The 19,335-nt window shown below is 34.4% G+C and overlaps 1 protein-coding gene across 4 annotated transcripts in view; it reads left to right on the top strand.

The window, feature by feature from the left end:
* The window catches only part of SLCO1A2 (solute carrier organic anion transporter family member 1A2), a 59,900-nt gene extending 40,925 nt beyond the window's left edge, over positions 1–18,975 (top strand). The window contains exons 12-16 of one of the 4 annotated variants that reach the window (XM_052000597.1): positions 880–1,052; positions 6,099–6,163; positions 9,538–9,655; positions 12,334–12,370; positions 17,833–18,975. In XM_052000597.1, coding sequence (XP_051856557.1) covers positions 880–1,052; positions 6,099–6,163; positions 9,538–9,655; positions 12,334–12,370; positions 17,833–17,862 — 423 coding nt within the window. In that variant the 3' untranslated portion in view covers positions 17,863–18,975. Of the gene's footprint in view, positions 1–879; positions 1,053–2,862; positions 6,238–9,537; positions 9,656–12,333; positions 13,410–17,832 lie in introns of those variants that run through there. The other 3 variants (XM_052000598.1, XM_052000596.1, XM_052000599.1) reach the window with 3 other exon arrangements.
* The last annotated feature ends 360 nt before the right edge of the window (positions 18,976–19,335 follow it).

Genomic DNA, 19,335 nt, shown 5'->3' with positions numbered 1-19,335 from the left:
CCTTTTGACAAATGAATTGAGACATTGTGAAGGCAATGTAATAATTGCTTGACATTTTTTTTGTTTTCATAATTAATGTTGTGATTGTGTATTTCTAAATATAGACTCTGAATCTATATTCAGACAAAAAAATTTGAATCTATCCTAGTATAAGTGGTAGTCATACTAGAAAACATATTTAAAAATTAATTATACTTTCAAAATGGAAGTATATTGTATGAGGTAAAAAAAAAAACTATTTTGAGTGAAGACTTCACAAATACTTGCTTTTCTAAATACAAGTAGACAGATGTAGATATAGATATAAAGTATATATTTATATATACACATATATTTATTTAAGCACTCTAAGGGAAAGAAATATGATCTTTATTAAATAATTTAATAACATTCTAAAATACTTTGCATCATTTTAAATCATTTCTGAATCTGTTCAGGATCACATCCTGATATGGAGATATAAATAGAGATATATAATATAGGTATAGATATATATACACACTCATATATATATCATGTGATATATATGTACATACATTTTGTGTGTGTATATATCTCAAAATTTTATTTGAAAATAGTTGAGGCAGGACAAGTATATTCTTAACATGTCTATAGAATGTCCTGTAAAAATAATAATTTGTTTTACTTTATTCCTAAAGCCTGAGAAAGGCAAGCCTTAGGAAAATGATCCTTTAACTATTAGAAATCAATAGCACTCAACTTGATCTAGCAGATTTAGTGAAAAATCTTTGATTTTTCAGTTGAAGACTTTACATGCTTTTTTTTTCTTGTAATGAGCTAATGAGGTTTCTTCTTATATAATAAAATGTTAATAAACTACTCCTAATTAAATTATTTCCTTGGTCTTTTTTTAAACAGGGCTTCCAAAACTGCAGTTGCATCAAATCTTCAAAAAATGCTTCAGCCTTTCTTGGACTCTGCAGTAGTAGACCAGCCTGCTCTCTGATGCTTCAGTACTTTCTAATATTGTCAGCAATCAGTAGTTTCATTTTTTCTTTAGCTGCAATACCTGGATACATGGTCTTTCTAAGGTATAAAGATTTTCCTCTTTAAAATTGAATGAAGATTATCACTTTGGGTGGCTAGGTTCCCTATTCTTTTGTATAATTATATGAGTGTTCATTGAAGGTAAGATTCTTCTATTTCTTTTGTGTATCTTATAGTGATTAAGATTCTATTGAGTTCTATTATAGCCCATGTTCTAAGTATTTCTGGTTGGCTGGTTGACTACCAAAATCAAAAAAAAATATTCATGTGTTATTCAGTCTTAGAAATAATTTTAAGAACTATTGGTTATTTTATTTGACTCACATTTTACCATTGCTTTCTCTTGCTTTTAAGAGCAAATAGGTAAAGCATTTTGCTCAGCAGTAATAAGTTGAATAGACTATTTTTATAGACGTGCCAAAGTTTGGGAAAGTGAAAAAAATTCACAACATAATAAGTTCTGATGGGGTGAAGGCTATAATTAGGGAGAGTTGAAGAATAATAAGTATAGTTAGGTAATTTTTTTTTCATGTTTGGGGTTCGTGGGCTAGATGATTTTGGCTAGAAATAATTATTAGTGGAAGAAGTCACAAACAAAAAACAAAGCATAATGCCATTATCCAGTGATAATTAAACAAACCTGATCATATCTGCAATATAAAAAGTACCTCTTAACAGCTTTTTTACATGTTTCCCAAATTAAAGTCTTAAATAGACACTGGCTCTCCCCAGGCTTCACAATACCAATATCCCTGTGGCTGGATGATGATAAAGTTAGTGGAAGTAAACAACAACTTGGAAATGTATAGTAAACCACTTAAAAGGGCACTGGGAAATCTTTCTTCTCCATGCTACTGTATTAAAGTAGGTAAGAGGTTGAAAATTTCATTGGTTAAAAATGAAGTCAAATGACCCACCCACCCAACAACAAACAAAATCTGAGGACATCTGAGACTGAAGTAATTTGGGACTTCTGCCATCTACTGCTTGTCTGCTAAATTATATATTCTCTTTGGTCTCTAGCCCAAAGAAGTGGATGAAAGCTGTTATGGAACTAAGCTTCTGAAAAAGTGTCCCAGTTGGGCTTTGTTTGTTTGTTTATTTGTCTCATTTACTTGAAACTGAATTTAGTTGCAGAGGAAATTGCAACATTGCATTTATTATGTAGTCTATAGTGGCCAAAATATGTGTTATATCTTTTCATTCAACAATGTTGGCAGTTTGATATTTTTCACAATAATTAATCTGCTTTTGGTTACTTAATCAAGTTTTAGGCCATGAAAGGGGAAAGAGCAGTATATACCTCTGAGTCTTTGGCAGTCATGCTTGCCAGGTCTGCTTTCTGTTACTTCTTTAATTTATCATAAGGAGATTTATCAGAACAGTAAGTAAATGTAATTTTAAAAGTTGCATTTTATTTCTGCCTAGGACCATATATCTTCGGATAATAGAATGTGAAAGTCAAAAGGAATCTTAAAGTCCATCTATTAAAGTCCATTTCCCTCATTTTACTGTTAAGAAAACTGAGGTTAAGATACAAAATAAATTGTCCAAGTTACATAGTTAATAAATAATAGAGCAAAACTTTGAACCATGATCTTCAGTATCCAAAAGTAATGTACTTTCACCTTCAATACTGTTAACAAAGAACTAAATTCATCCTTCTTCCTCTAATCTCAAGTTCCTACAACCACCCACCGTGCCCATGTAGTTCTTGCCTTTAAGGAATCTTGGCTTGAAGATAGATGAGATACAGATATATGGGCACCAAAAGTTGCATAAGGCCATGTAAAAAGACATCTGGAATCCCTTTGCAAAATAATGATATATTGTTTTTCTTTCTCATTATAACAGTACTGACTGCCTTAATTAGTAATTATTTTGCGAATTTCATGGCCTATTCATCTCTTTGGGACCAGCCAATTCTTTGTGAAGAGAAGAATTAATACTTGCCAAATGGATCTAAGAAAGTAAAAAAAGACATTTTTGTTCATCGAGAGTCATTTTTCTTCTGGAGCTTACCCATATATAGCTAGTTGTTTAATCAAAGAGATAAATTATTAGAGCATAATTAGTTAATTGGAGAATGTAAAGGCCTTAAATGAAGTAATGCATCAGCAAGTCATAGAGATAATTCTTGTGAAGCAGAGATTCTTCATTTTTTTGTGTCATGGACCCTTTTGGGAGTCACTAGCATGTATACGTGTACTGGCTGAGGTATCTTATTGAGCCTAATACTACTAATAATAAATTAATAAATACAAAGCTGTAAAACAGACACATCTCCAACAATAATTGGCTTTTTACTTTCTTCTCATAGCCATAGTTCTAATTTCTCAATATCTATGTTGAATTGCAGCAGGGTTAGCTATAGGCAAAATTGGAATGTAATCAAAGTTAGCATTGAGTGTCTCTGGATTCTCCTTTTCTCTTCTTTTGTTGTCCATTCCCATTCAGTATTTCTCTACAATTTACACTTATCTCTCTATTTAGCCTTTATAAAAAACCATATAACTTCTCTGACTAAATTGTAAGCTCCTACAGTATATTGACTATTCAAATTTCATAAAACTCAGAGATGAAAGAGCCATCTTTAACTTTTCCAAGGTGTATCTCATCATCATGATTTGTATATAGCAGGTATTCAATTAATTTGTAATAAACAAAAACCAGCAACAAATTTTATAATTTATACTTTAGTGTGAAAGTAAGTGCATTGTTACCTCTTTTAGGGATATCTTTGCATTTTAAGTCAACATCAATTGTGAAATGAAAGACTGTTTCCTGTTCTAAGAATTAAAGACTTCAATGAGCCTAAATTATTGAAAAAAGGATAAAAGAGAAGGTGCTGTAGAAAGATAATTGGGCTTAGAGGATTTGTAACCCTGATTCCTCTACATTCTAGCTGCATGACTCTGGATAAGTTATTTAACTTCTTCAAACCTCAGTTTCCTCATCTATAACAAAGTCTGAGAGTCCTTTCCAAACATGAATCCCTGGAAGTTATTCCCAGACTCAGGTGATGCTTTGGGTCAACATTTATTCAACCCCCAATATTGTCAGAGAAATCAGTAGAAGGGTATCCTTTTACAGAAATCAGAGAAATCAATTGTCTGCTCATGGTTTCTGAGAAAGTGAATTTTAATTGTTCTGGGGAAACTTAACCATAGTTTGTCTCTCACATTAGTGTAATTATATTCAATCCAAATCCTTCCATGACTCTATCAACTAACCTATGTTCTTACAGATTACCATAGTAACTTTTTAAATTAACAACACCACCACCACAGAGTAGAGCTGGTTACCTTTCTTTTGTATCACTAAAGCAATATTTAAACCATTTCTCTCCTTACAATAATATAGAGAAAAAGTTCTTACAATAACTCTTTCATAAGGTTGTTTTGAGAAAAGTACTTTGTCCAATGTGCTATCTAAATAAGATAAACTGCTTATTATAACGTATTTAAATCAGAATATATTGGTTAATCCATTCAGGTAGCTTCTTGGGTATCCTTTTACAGGTCTTATATGTTCTTCCTTTCCTTAAGTTGAACTTTAGGAAAACTATGTTCTGTAAGACTCCTAGAATTTAAGCTGCTAAAATTATGTTATTCTGAACATCCACAATTTTGATCTTTGAAATAAACCCACAGGAAACTTGGTGTTAGGTGACAAAATTGGCATCCTTCTTCATTTGCTAAATTTCAAACCATTTCAATTGAACAAACATTTATTAATGCCTTAGGTGCATAAAGCACAATATTAGACACTGGATTAATAAAGAGGCAAATGAGAGTTCGTAGAGTCCAGTCCTTCATAGAGTTCAGTCTAGTTAAGGAATAAGAAATTAACACAGATAATTATTGCACAATAATACATGATAATTGCATTTGAGTAGTATAAAATCAAGTGCTATGCATATAAGTACAAAAGAATTGTAAAAATCAATCAAGCATTTATTAAGTACTTCTTATACATCAAGAATGATAACATCATTATAACATTTTTTCAATATATTGCTCACTTTTAATCAATTATTTTTTTCTTCTTCCTCTTTCTATAAAAAGAAAAAAGCCTTTGTTGTAAGGATTGACTCTCCAGGAGAATAGAATGAAAAGGCAAAGATATCTGGCAATATACAAATAAAAGATAATAAAATTTTAAAGGTTAAGGAAAGTCATTCAACAGATAAAGGGGAGGGGAGGGTGAGGAGGAAGTTAGGATGTTCCAGATCCAGAGATTAGTTTTAGGAAAGGCAATGAGTTAGATAAGTGAAGGGCAGGACCCTTCCATTCTCTCTTTTGAGGATGTGACCATCAAATTCCGTGGCTGGTAATTCTTTCTGTTAAACTCTCTTTTTGATGCTGGAGAAGTTTTAAATGGTTAACTCCCTGGAAACAGCTGTGGTAGAAAGGCAGTGTGAAGGGAAGTTAACCAATAGAACTTTAAGTAAAAAATAAAAAGACAATACAGAACATGAAGAGTCTTGTTTGGTGGATTAAAAAAAATAGTCCCACTTGAGGAGCACAAATTATAAAGAGGAAGGTCATCTGAGAGTAGGTTGAAAAAGCAAGGAGATCCTAGATTGTGGAGAAACTTAAATGGCAGAGAAGTTTTAACTTTCTTAAGGGATAATAAAAACTTAATTTTTTTTGACTGGACTGGTAGCATGACAACATCTATGCATAAGTAAGATTGTTGTGATGGTGCAACAAATCCAAAGTTAGAGGAAGAAAAGAGTCAATTCAATACAAGAAGACATGTATAGATGTCAGTGCAATATTCCAGGAATGGTAATAGAAAACCATACTAGGATGGCAGCAGAAGGGATTGGTGAAAGAAATGTTAGGATAACAAAATGAATAAGTTATAAAGAATACAGAGGAGAAAATAGGAGAATGAAAGTAATAAAAATGGCAATCTTGTCTTAAACAGTATAATCACTCCCTGAATAGAGGATGGTTGATGTTAATCATCCTTTCAGGTTTCTCAAATGTGTAAAGTTGCATGAATAGAGATAAATGATTTAAGTCTTTTCTATCCCTTTTTCTAATGGCAGGATGACTTTATTTATTTCTTTTTCCCCCTAGGAGCCTCAAGCCCAAAGAGAAAGCTCTTGGTGTGGGTCTACACATGTTATGTACAAGAATACTTGGTAAAAATGAGTTATCTGTCCCTTCTTCAATATAATATAAATATAAATGAAATAAAATATGATGGTTATATAAATTATGTAGTTTTATCAGGGCATAATTCTATTAACTACGTCCCTTCTGTATATTGATGTTATTTTATTTTTAATTGATAATTGCATTTTAACTTTTATCAACATATACACATATTATAAAATGTATAAAAAGAGGAGAAAGGTAAAATGATCAAGGAAGACAATAAACAAAAATTCAAATAATACACTCATAGTATAAGCAAAACCAAATAAAATTCCTAACCTCTTGATTCATGTAAACAATATTTTTTGAAAATAGTTTTAAGTAAGTATATATATATACATACATATATGTGTATGTATATATATATTTCTGTTTGTTTCTTGAGTAACAGAAATTGTGTGTATTAACTTTAACAAGGTAACATCAGCATCCTTTGTCTTTACCATGTGTTTTGTTTTTGTTTGATATCACTTCTTATATAACATTCTTTTGTCCTTTCTTTAACTACATATTTTCATAATTTTATTTTTCTACATTCATTGTTTCCCAAAAATTGCATTCATATTGAACATTTTACCTACCCTAATTTTTGATCATACAATTTATTTCCAATCTTCTGCTATAAGAAATGTCACTATGACTTACTTCTTCATTCTTCCTCAGCAATACACAGAGACAGTCAAGTGTTACACTTCTATAAATAAGAATTTTGAAATTCCTTTATGCAACTATAACTTTGTACTTTTCTATCTCACCCTATAACACTCTCCCCCAAAACTATTCATCATAACCTAATGGAGGTGACATAAGGCTTCAGAATTGCTTTAATTTACATTTCTCTAATCCTTTTTTTCATGTGATCATTGACATCTTAGATGTCTTCCTACACAAACTATCTCTTCATGTCTTTTGATCATTTACATATGAGTGAATGGCTTTTGTTGTCATAAATTTGAATCAATTTTTAATCTGGGAAATATGCTACAAAGATATTTTCCTAGTTGCCTGACTTCCTTTTAGCTTTATTGGTTTTATTTGTGCAAAAATATTTTAATTGTTTAAATCAACATGGACCATTTTAATTTTGGTGATAATTTCTCTTATGTTTTCTCATAAAAACCTTCCCCTACCTGTGAATATGAAAGATATTTTCTTCCTTGCTGTTCTAATTATTTTATCATACCATCTTTTATTTCTGTAATATTCTCATTGGAATTTATTGTGGTATATGATGTAAGGTTTTAGCTGATGCCTAATGTATTCCAGAGTTCTCTCCATTTGTTCTAACATATTTTGTCAAATAGTGAATCATTGTTCTAGTAGCTGGAGTCTTTGAGTTTGATGAACAGTATGTACTGTGATCATTTGTGCTTATATATTTCTCTTAAAAACAAAATTCCTTCTCCAACCCAGTCCTTTTCTCAGCTATTAAAGTTTTGAAAAGAGGAGCAAAAAAGTTCTATAAAAATATTTATAAAATTGAGCAAACATATCATAAAATAGTAAAAAAGAAAGAAGGAAACAAACATTATTTTCTGTGTGCCAGACACTGTGCTAAGTGCTTTACAAATATTATTTCATTTGACCCCCACAACAATCCTGTGAGGTAGTTGATATTATTATCTCTATTTTATAACTGAGGAAACTGAGGTTAAACAGGAGAAATGATTGGTCCACAGTCAGATAGCTAGTACTTTTCTGAAAATGAATTTATCTCTTCCTGACTCCAAATCTATCATGCTATCTCTTACATCCCAGCTTCTTAATCTGTGGTTTGTGACCCCATATGGAATCTCATAACTAAATTTGGAAATCATGAAATGATTATTTATTATCAGTAAATATTTTATTTCTATGCTTATTTTATGTATTTATATATGCAAGGTCACATCAAAATTTCCTTTGCAAAAAGGGGTTGAGAGTGGTAAATGTTTAAGAAGACCTGTGTCTACACCATTACTGCATAAAGATCCTAAAATTATGGTTCATTATGTGGATCACTCATCACCTCTAGAGTAAAATTTTCTCCTTTGAAAATAACTGTCAAGTGGGTTAAGCAGGTTAAGACCTTCAAAGCAATGAGAGATTCCTTATTCTCTTGTAAAAAATATTTCCTTTAATACCATATTAACTTTACAACATAGGGGTAAGAAATACATTTGTAATTTCACTGTTATAGAGAATTCCCCATGAGGCAGCTAGGTAGTTCAGTGGTTAGAATGCAATGCCTGGAGTCAGAAATATCTGAGTTCAAATTTAGTCTCAGATACTCACTAGCTGTGTGACTCTGTGAGTCATTTTACTCCTTATTTGCCTTAATCCATTAAGAAAAAAATGGCAAACTACTCTAGCATCTTTGCCAAAATAACCTCATATGGATCATAATCAGACATGACTGGAAAATGACTAAATAATAGCAACAGAAGGTTCAAGTTGGCACTATCTAGTGTGCTTGAGCCGTTGTTGTTTGTCCTTCCTTCTTGAAGAGGACCATGACTTCAGAGAGGTGATGCCATGACATGCAAGTGATTTAGATTTAAGTGAGGGAGCAAAGTCATCTACCTCACTTTCCCCTCTAGAGCCATCTAGGTCCAGTGGCCATAGAGAGATCAGGATGACTGGAGATGGCCCTGGATGAAATGGGAGACTTCAATCCTTTCCAGCTTTTTGAGGCAAAGAATCTCCTCTTTCAACCTAATCAAAAAAACAAAACAAAACAAAACAAAACAAACAAACAAACAAAAAAACTAAATGAATGAATGAATGAATCTAGGAGGGGAAGATCTTCAGGGTTTCTAGCCCTCTTCAGATGTTCTAAAAAGTATTTTTTTTTCTCTTTTGCACTTCTGAACCCTTCCAAGATATTTTGGGATTTATTGGCTAGAATTCTTTCTTAAGGACTAGACCATAAACCAAAACCAATCTGATTCTAATTGTCTTTTAGACAATTTTAAATTGCCCCAAGTTTCATAGTCACTATATTTCCAGAAACAAAGAAACAAACTCAAGTCTTCTTGGTTCTGAACTTGAGTTTCTATCCACTATATCAGTGGTGTCAAATTAAAAAAAAAAGCCACTAAATCACACATAAAAATTAATGTGAACTGCCTGTTGATTTACAAAATCACAAATTATCTATATTTTATTTTGTTTGTACTTATTTTTTTAGCTATCTCACAATTGCATTTTAATCTGGTTCTGCACAGTGAGGAGTGCTGTGGTATGCATTATGGATGGCAATATGTTTGACTACCTCCTATTGAGGATCTAATATAGTAAGGGAGGGGGGAAGAAAAAAATATGGCAACCTACATGACAAGACAGAATTTGATCTTAATCTTTTTTTTTTTAATCTAAGCTGGAATTCCAGCTCCCATTTACTTTGGAGTTTTAATAGATTACACATGTTTGCACTGGGGAACTTTGCAGTGTGGGAAGTCAGGAGCCTGCAGGATCTATGATTCCACCAACTTCAGGTAATAACTGTTGATTACTAGATCATTAAGTGAAAGGCCCTCTACTGAGATATATAATCAGTAAAGTCTTACATTAATGCCTCATTGTGTCTTGAAAGTTATCATGTGTGTGTGTGTGTGTGTGTGTGTGTGTGTGTGTGTGTATGTATGTGTGTGTTTTCTAAAAACTCTTCCAGAGGAGCACAAACTGTAATAATTCTTCCTAGCAGGAAAATGGCAAACTGATACCTGAAATCTTTGGATCTTTAGAGAGGTTCAGCACAATATGATGCTGGTCATCAGCTGATGAATTATCCTGATAATGGCTCAACTATTAACTAAGAGGACATAGGATCACAGGATTATGAATTTCAGAAATTATCCAGTCCAACTTCCTCATTTTAACAGATAAGAAAATTGAGACACAGAAAGATGCAATTGCTTACTCAGTCATGCAGGTAGGTAAGTAGCAGAGTTAGTATTAAGCATAGGTCCTCACACTCCAAATAAAACATTCATTCTACTTCAGAGGTCCTCAAACTACAGCCCGGGCCAGATGCAGCAGCTGAGGATGATTATCCCCCTCACCCAGGGCTATGAAGTTTCTTTATTTAAAGGCCCACAAAACAAAGTTTTTTTTTGTTTGTTTTTACTATAGTCGGGCCCTCCAACAGTCTGACAGTGAACTGGCCCCCTATTTTAAAAGTTTGAGGACCCCTGAATAATGCTGATGTGATCTGTATTAGTAAAGTCAGTGCCTAAAATAGTAACAGTATACCTTCTTGCACTATTTAAATAAAGATATAATAATACTCATAATACTCATCTTATCTAGGGTTTCCTTTAAGTAATGGTAATTTTCCATGGCATTAATTTTTCAATTGCTTTAAATGAATTATTTCCCATGGATGTTTTCATAATATCACTTTCTCTGTTTTCAAAATGGTAATAATAATCTGGCATTTACATAGTTCTTTAAAGTTTGAAAAGAGCTTTACTTACATTACCTTATAAAATAGATAAACTCAGATCACAAATCATGACCAATGAGAATATGTAAAATATTGTATATTCATAACATTCATAGGATCATATAACTAGAGTTTAAATAACAATTAGCATTTATATAATACTTCAAGTTTTCCAAAGAAAGAAAGACAGACAGACAGATAGATAGATAGATAGAGATATAATCTCATTTGTCAGACCTCCAATAAACATTTATTAAGTGCCTATTATGTGCTAAGTGCGAGGGGATATAAATACTAAAAAAAAAAAAAAGTCAATTCCAGCTATTAAGGAATTTATAATCTAATAGAGGAAGATAGAACACAAAGAAAATGTGAAAATTGTCCAAAAGCAGAACGATTAGGAGGTTAAGGGGGAAGTATCTGATACCCAGTCATAATAAAGAAGTCCCAGAATAGTGTGGTCAGGTAAGAAATAAGATGTGATCTTTACAACAACCCTGGGGTACAGATGCTATTATTATTCCCCATTTTATAAATGAGTAAACTGAAGCTGAGAAAGGTTATGTTTCTTGTTCAATGTCACATAATTATTACATGTCCTAAACAATATTTGAACTCTGGTCTATTCACTGTGCCATCTAACAGCTTCTCAATGACCTAAAGAAGGGCACCTAGTCCAATCCACACTTGAGCAATGTTCTTTTTGACAATATCCCAACAAAGAGAAGGCCAATCTTTGTGTGAAGACCAGCAATAACACATCATTTTCATAGAATTCCAGTTATCAATAATTATCATGTTTCATGATACTGACTAATTTGCTTGTTGATCTTGAGATTTATGACATACTAATTTCTCCCTGGTTTGGATATCTCTATGCCACAAACAAAGGCCTATTTTCAGTTCCCCATCTTATTTTGGGATGCTATAGATTGATTACTTAAAAAACAAATAGTCATAGAATACTAGATCTTTAACAGTGCTAGGAACCTAAGAAGTTGCTCAGTCCACCTTCCTCAAATCACAGAGAGGTTAAGTGATTTAAATAGTGAACTCAGGAATTAGCTTCAGCTCTCTGACTCAAAATCCAATGACCTTTCCATTGCACCCTTTTTGTGTTCTCTCCAAATGTATTTAGTATTTCCTAGACGAATCAAAGAAGAATTTTTAATTAACCACAAAAAACTTACATGTAAATGTGTGTGTGTGTATAATTGTGTGTAAACATATGTGTGTAGAATATATATGCATGTATCAATACATGTCATAAACACATTTATATCTGTATATATTATATATAGATATATTAACATGTGTGTCTACATATATCATATATAATAGTTATCATATACAATTATTAGATTGTAATTTTCCTTAGGGCAGGTATCATGTCTTATTTATCTTTGTCATTCTCAGAAAGGTCCCTTATATACAAAAGAAATTAACAGAAATATTGAAGTTAAATGGGTTAAAATCTTGGTTTTGCAGCTTACTAAAAGTGTAACTTTGGTCAGGTCATTCTACATATCTGGACTTTAGATTCTATATTTGTAAAATGAGAGTATTGAATAAGTTGATCTCTAAGATCCCTTTCAGCTCTAACTGCTATGTAATAGTGAGACATTAGCAAAATTGCTCATGCATAGGTAATTCAGCATTTGAAAGCAGTGAATGTTTAGTGTATTACTTAATAATATAAGATCTTATGGGGTTTACATTTCTTCACAGAGCTATGTATCTTGGATTGTCAACCATCTTAAGAGGGGTGAGCTATGTCCCAGCTTTACTCATCGTATTTATTTTGAGGAAGCATTATCAGCCATCTGAAAGCAATACTACAATGATGGAGGTGGTCGTTAAAAGGAAGGAAAATGAAGATAAAGATATAAACAAGCAATTAGTATATTTGAAAGATGATGAAATACTAACAAAATTTTAATATTTAACTAGATACTATTTCCCAGAGTAGGAGACCACAATGCATAATTTATTTACTATCAAAATTAATCATAGTTTTGTTCTCATTTTGTGATAATATATAGCAATGTTTTTCTTTTCAATGTGTTTTATTTTTGCTTTTGTTTTTAAATCACAGCCCTTTGTAAAAATACAACCACCTGCCCACCTAGAAGTAGAACTCTCTCCTTTATTAGCAACATACTCAAAAATTAAGCAATTATCAAATCTGACAAACGTATATAACATTTTACTCTGACAGTCCCTCTCCTCTTTATTGATAGGAGGATATGATATATTATCTGTTCTCCATGATAACTATTGATTTTTCTCTTAGCACTCATCTCCTTTTAATGTTTTTTTTTTCATTTACATTATGGTAGGCATTGTGTATATGTTCTTTTGCTTTCACTCTGCATTACTCATTACAAAATTTTGTATGTTTCTCTGAATTTCTCATTTCTGACTGGATAATAATTAATTTCATTCAAATAATGTAATTCTTTCAACTATTTCCAAATGATGATCATCCACTTTGTCCTAGTTCTTTGCTGCCTGCTATTAAGCGCTATGAATATTTTGACATATTTTGGACTTTTGTTTCTATCTGACAGAAGAAAATATAAGGACAATCCCTGATACTTTTCTTCTCCCAATCAAAAAAAAAAGTGTCATTCTAATTATACCTGAAACATATGTAACATTCACATATGTAAACCCATGTTTACTTTATTTTGTGTCATACCATGGACAGTTTACCTTTTCCATCTTCAAAGTTAGCACTTACAGAGACCTCACCCATCACTACCAAGGCTCCAGGCATTCAAAAATAAAATCATTAAGGATAATGGAGGTTACTGGTTGTCATATAATTGCCACTGCTCTAGAACCTACTCTTACTTCTTTAGTTATATATTTCAGAAAGTTTCAAGGGTCTGAGTTCTATCCCTTTTCAGGGACAGAGATTATCATCTCCTTAACTGACTGTCTTTGCCATTCATAGATGATAGATCTATTTTGCTTTCTTATGCTGCATTGCAAAATATATTTGTCATCTTTGGAATCAGCATGTAATAAAACCTCTATTACTTCCAAGAGCTGAGACATATAGATGTAATACTAAGGAAAGAGAATGTCTTCCTATTACCTCTATTAATACCATTAGCAGCTGTAGTGTTGGCCTCTCATTGACATAGCAATAGAGATTCAATTCATTCTACAAGCACTGATTCATTGACTATGTGGATGACATTGTACTAAGGAATAGAGATCCAAAAACAAAAATGAGTCTCTGCCCTCAAAGATCTTGCCTTCTATTGGGTTTACGCATCATGTGCATAAGTTAATCAATATAATATAGCATGTGTTCAGGTAATACCAATAATTTCATGACAGAGATAATACTAAAAGCTTGGAGAAGCATGAAAAAGATTTATTTTGAAGACAGCATCTAAGCTGTATTTTTATAAAAACATAAGGATTCTATGACAGATAAAAACACATACTTTCACATTTCAGTACAGATTAATTACCCCATAGCAGCATATGAGCAAATTGCTGCTGCTGGTATCAAAGTATGGGCATCTCTCCCCAATAAAAATGACAAGGGTGAAGACTTCACAAAAATAACACAAGGGTCAAATGAATCCTTTGCTGATTTTGTGGGACGTCTGCAGACTGCTGTCTTACAAACTAATGGTGAAAATGCAGCAACAGAAATTATGATAAGACAACTTGCTAAAGAAAGTGCTAATGAGGTTTGTAGAAGAATTATACTAGGACTACGCAAGGATGCTCCTTTAGAGGAGATCATAAGATGCTGTGCCACAGTGGGCACAAATACCTTTTATAGCCAGGGCCCCTTTTGGCAAGGGACCTCCAGAGAGACAGTGTCAATGCTTTCATTGTGGTAAAGTAGGGCATCTGAAAGCTTAATGTTGGCATAAAGACAGAATGAGAAAACAGGGTGGGAGAATAAGTCCAAAATGCGACAGAGGCTTCCATTGGGCATCAGAATGCAGACTGATTCAGGGAAATGGGATGAGGGGCCCAGCCCCAGGGGGCAAGACAAAAAATACTTGGGGATATAATGGCAGCCGATACTACACCCAGAGAGTGCCTAGAAATCCAGTACCCAGACATGACCAATCAGCCAGGAAGCAACCTGATGGGACAAAGGGATTACAATTGGGGTGAATAGAGCTGGGATGCAGCTGGGATAACTGAGATAAACCCTGGAGAGGTAAAAGCTGTTCCTCTCCAGCCTATGGATCCCTTGCCTCAAGGCACAATAGGCTTGATCATTTCGCCTCCTGAGAGTACTTACAAAACAGTGTCCATCCATACACTGATGTGGGAAACTGGGGAATGTGTAGATAATATCCCAGTCACTAATATAAGTAGACAATGAGTGAGTTATCACCCAGGAGAAGTAGTAGCATCAGGTTTACTAATACAGACACCTAATAAGCAATCTGGTGATAGTCACCCAGATTCTGGCTCCAAGCAACAAAATCCAGAAATATACTAGACAGCAGCTATGACAGCTGACTGAACTATGCTCACTATCTATATAAATGGCATACCATTAGAAGGATTGGTAGACCTAGTGCAGATTGTAAAATAATTAGAGGTACCAACTGGCCCAGTCACTGGCCAAAGATTAAGGCAGAGAGCTATATGTCTGGTGTAGGAGGATCAATAGCAGCTGAAGTTAGTGCTACCCCTTTGAGATGGACTTTTAAAGGCGAAACAGGAGTTTTTACTCCTTATTTTACAACAATTAAGATTAAAAATGAGTACTTCGGTTTTTTAGGTAGGGCTGCTGTTGAAGGCCTGCCAACACTTTCACCTGTTCCTATCCAATGGAAAACTGATACACCAGGGTGGATACAACAGGGGCCCTTGGGTAGTGATAAAATTCAGGCCTTATTTGATATAATACAGGAGCAACTTGACCAAGGACACTTACAACCTTCTCTAAGTCCTTGGAATTCCCCAGTATTTGTTGTAAGAAAGAAATCTGGAAAATGAAGGATGTTGACTAATTTAAGAAAGGTAAATGAACAGATGGAAAGTATGGGAACTTTTCAGCCTAGACTTCCATCTCCTATTCAATTGTCTAGAGAATGGCCTCTTTGGGTCATAGAATTAAGGATTGTTTCTATTCTATCCCTCTAGATAAGGAGGATATGAAAAGATTTGCCTTTTCAGTGCCCAGCGTTAACTTTGCTGAGCCTTATAAAATACATGAATGGACAGTTTTGCCATAGGGGATGAAAAACAGCCCTCCTATGTGTCAAATGTATGTTGCTGCTGTTCTTAATCCAATAAGAAAAGCATTTCCAAAAGTAATGTTATTACATTACATGGATGATATATTGGGATGTGCACCTGAGGAACAATGTTAGGTACATGTCTACAAAAGACCACAGAAACACTAAGGAACTATAAATTGCACATAGCTCCAGAAAAAATTCAAAGACATGCTCCTTTTCATTATTTAGGATATGAAATATACCCTAAACTGCTTACAGTACAAAAACTTTCCTTAAAAACAGAGAAGCTAAACACCTTAGATGACTTTCAGAAATTGATAGGAGATATCCAATGGATGCGTCCAGTGTTAGGCTTGACTACCTATCAATTGCAACCTTTATATGATATTTTAAGGGGAGACAGTACTTTAAATTCACCATATCAGCTTACAAAGGAAGCCCAAGAGGCTTTGAGAGAAGTTGAACTCGCTTTATCCAATGTGGTTGAAAGAGTCACTCAAAAACCTTTGGAAATATCAGTTTTTGCTACACAAGAGGCACCCACAGCAGTTCTTCATCAAGGAGACAGTGTTATAAGAGTGGGTGAACCTCCCAGCACAACCAGAACAAAGCCTTACGCCTTATCCAATGCTTGTGCCTAGAATTTTATTAAAGGCCATTAAGTGAGCAGTACAATTATCTGGGATAGGATCTGACAAGATATACACCTTTTATACTAATGCACAAATTAATGTGGCTGTGAAACCATCCCAGAGTGGCCAATTTTATTAGCCACAACTCCAAATTTTACACACAGGTCTCCATTAAAAAGAACCAGACTATTACATAATTGGCAATGGATTCTTGAAGAAAAGGTTTCTAAAGTTCCTCTTAAAGGACCAATTATCTTTACAGATGCATCCAAACATAATATTTGCACTGTATATTCTCGTGACTTAACTATAGAGAGAGTAGCCAGAACTCCTTTTCAGTCCACTCAGCAAAATGAATTGTGTGCTCTTACTTATTATCAAGGAGATATAAATATAATATCTGATTTGACCTATTCAGTAGGTGTGGTAAAAAATTTTCCACAGCCCAAATAAAATTTGTAGCTTCTAATATATATCAGCTCTTTAAGGAACTTCAACTTGCATGTCCACTCTTATAGTGGAATTCCAGGTCCTATTTTTGATGGTAATTTAAAGGCAGATAGTCTTCTAACTATGTTGGTTAATACTCCTTTATTTCAAGAAGCCCAAGAATCTCATTTTAAATATCATCAAGCTGCTTGAGCTTTAGGTTTACAATTTGGAATAACAAGAGAGGAAGCTAGGAGCATAGTAAAAGCCTATACAGCTTGCCTTCCTTTCCATGGGAAGGCACTACACTGCCTCCAGGGAAGAACCCTCATGGTTTAAGATCCCATGAAATTTGACAAATGGATGTGACCCATTATAAATCTTTTGGTCGTCTGTCTTTTATCCATGTTGTAGTAGACACCTTTTCAGGATTCACTTTTACAATACCAGCAGCAAAATAGACAGCCCGAGTGATCACTGAATTCTTTATATAAGCATTTGCAATTATGGGTGTGCCACAAGCAATAAAAACAGACAATGAACCTACATATACTTCTAAACATTTTTGTGCACAGTATAAGATTTTACACACTACTAGCATACCTTTTAATCCTTAAGGACAGGCAATAGTAGAGAGGAGAAACAGAGACATTAAAATGCTCCTCCAAAAACAAAAGACAGGGGAAGCAACAGGTAACCCTAGAGAACTTCTAAATCTAGCCCTTTATACTATTAACTTCTTGATATTTGACAAAGATGCACTGGTTCCGACAGACAAGTTTTATAACCCACCAGAAGGGCAGTGTCCAGTGTGAGCAGCTCCACTATCTTTAGATAATTGCCAGGTGATGTGGAGAGATCCAGAAAGTGGTGAATGGAAGGGACCAAATAGGTAACTGCTTGAGAGAGAGGGTTTGCTTGCATCTCCACAGGTGGAGAAGAAATCAAATGGGTGGCAATGAACCTTGTCCATCAGAGAAAGATGGAGCAGATCCTTGAAACGAAGGAGAAGACCCAAAAAACATCAGTGGTTCGGTTGCTGACTGTGCCCACAACTGAAAGAGCATGGCAGTTATGGTGTTGGACTCATGGACATCAAAAATTGTTGGACTTCAAAACCCTCAGGAATCATTGGATTCTCTGATACATGAGACTGTTGTAGGACTTGAAAACCCTCAGGAATCATTGGATTCTCTGAGAAATGATAAGACTGTTGCAGGACTTCAAAATCTGCAGGAATCACTGGATTCCCTAACACATAAAAAGACTTTTGCAGGACTTCAAAAACTTGTGGGGATCATTGGATTCCCTGACACGTGAAGCAATGGACAATAGATTGGTTTTGGACTATCTCTTGGTTGCTGAAGAAGGCGTATGTGTGACTGTTGTTTACATATCTTCCTTCTGGGACTTCTGGAAATCTTTTACAATACCATGTTGATTCATATTGTTTGTTATATCACTATTTGCATGTACAATTCATGTTTGTTACACCACATTGAGCCTGCACTGACTGTGGGGAGAGTCATCACTAATAGCCTGTGCATTATTGCTATGTGCTTGTGTAATACCTCCCATGCTGATGGGCTTGTGCATACCTGTTTCTAATAAGACCCTTCAGCCCAGAAACCCATTAGCAATCCCCACTGCCCTTTGGTGCCTCTCATCTCTCTTCCTGAGATGTCAGGGAGGGTGTGATCACCTCCCCTTGAGGGCTCTTACCTCCCTGAGAGGTCAGGGATACACAGGGAACCACCTGTGTTCTAAAACAAAAGAAAGCAGGAGATGTAATGGGCTGCAGCTGAGCAGATACACTGAGGTCCAATCCAAGCACTTATGACTAATTACCAATTGGACAATACTCTATTGATATATGCTTGGAATAAGAATGGCCCTGCCCACTCTCTGTGCAAGTTTGATGTGTTATATGGGAGATTCGGTGGAGGAGTTGGTGGGTGGAGTGAGAAAGCCAGAGTCACTCTTGCCGGATTCATGTCGCCATTGCTCTCACTTCGTATTGCCATTCCCATTCACCTCCATAAAGAATAAAGATGAAGGACTTTCACTTATCCTGACTCCGGCTAATTTTTAAAATACCCTGGGTGCTAAACGCTGTCATCACAGTTTAAGCCTGATATCAGGAAAAGGATCCAAGCTGTTAAGTTGTTTGTTGCCAGAGTCACTTACTCTCCCCTGGCCTCTGATGAATCCAGTCTCTAAACGATCTCAAGAAAAGCGGGGAGTGAAGTGGAAAAGTACCCCAGATGGGACCATGAGAAACATAATCTTGAATCTTTGTACTTAGAAGTTTGTTACTGGCTCTCCATGCCCTTATGTAGATGGTATTTTTACACCCCCAGATGTGCTGCCCTAAAAAAACCTAAGACCTTGACAACTTGATAAACATAAAGAAATACTGTCTTATTGCTGTTTGG

Source organism: Antechinus flavipes, chromosome 5 (assembly GCF_016432865.1).
Source record: "Antechinus flavipes isolate AdamAnt ecotype Samford, QLD, Australia chromosome 5, AdamAnt_v2, whole genome shotgun sequence".
Classification (NCBI taxonomy): domain Eukaryota; kingdom Metazoa; phylum Chordata; class Mammalia; order Dasyuromorphia; family Dasyuridae; genus Antechinus; species Antechinus flavipes.
This window is presented reverse-complemented; position numbering and strand designations above follow the sequence as displayed.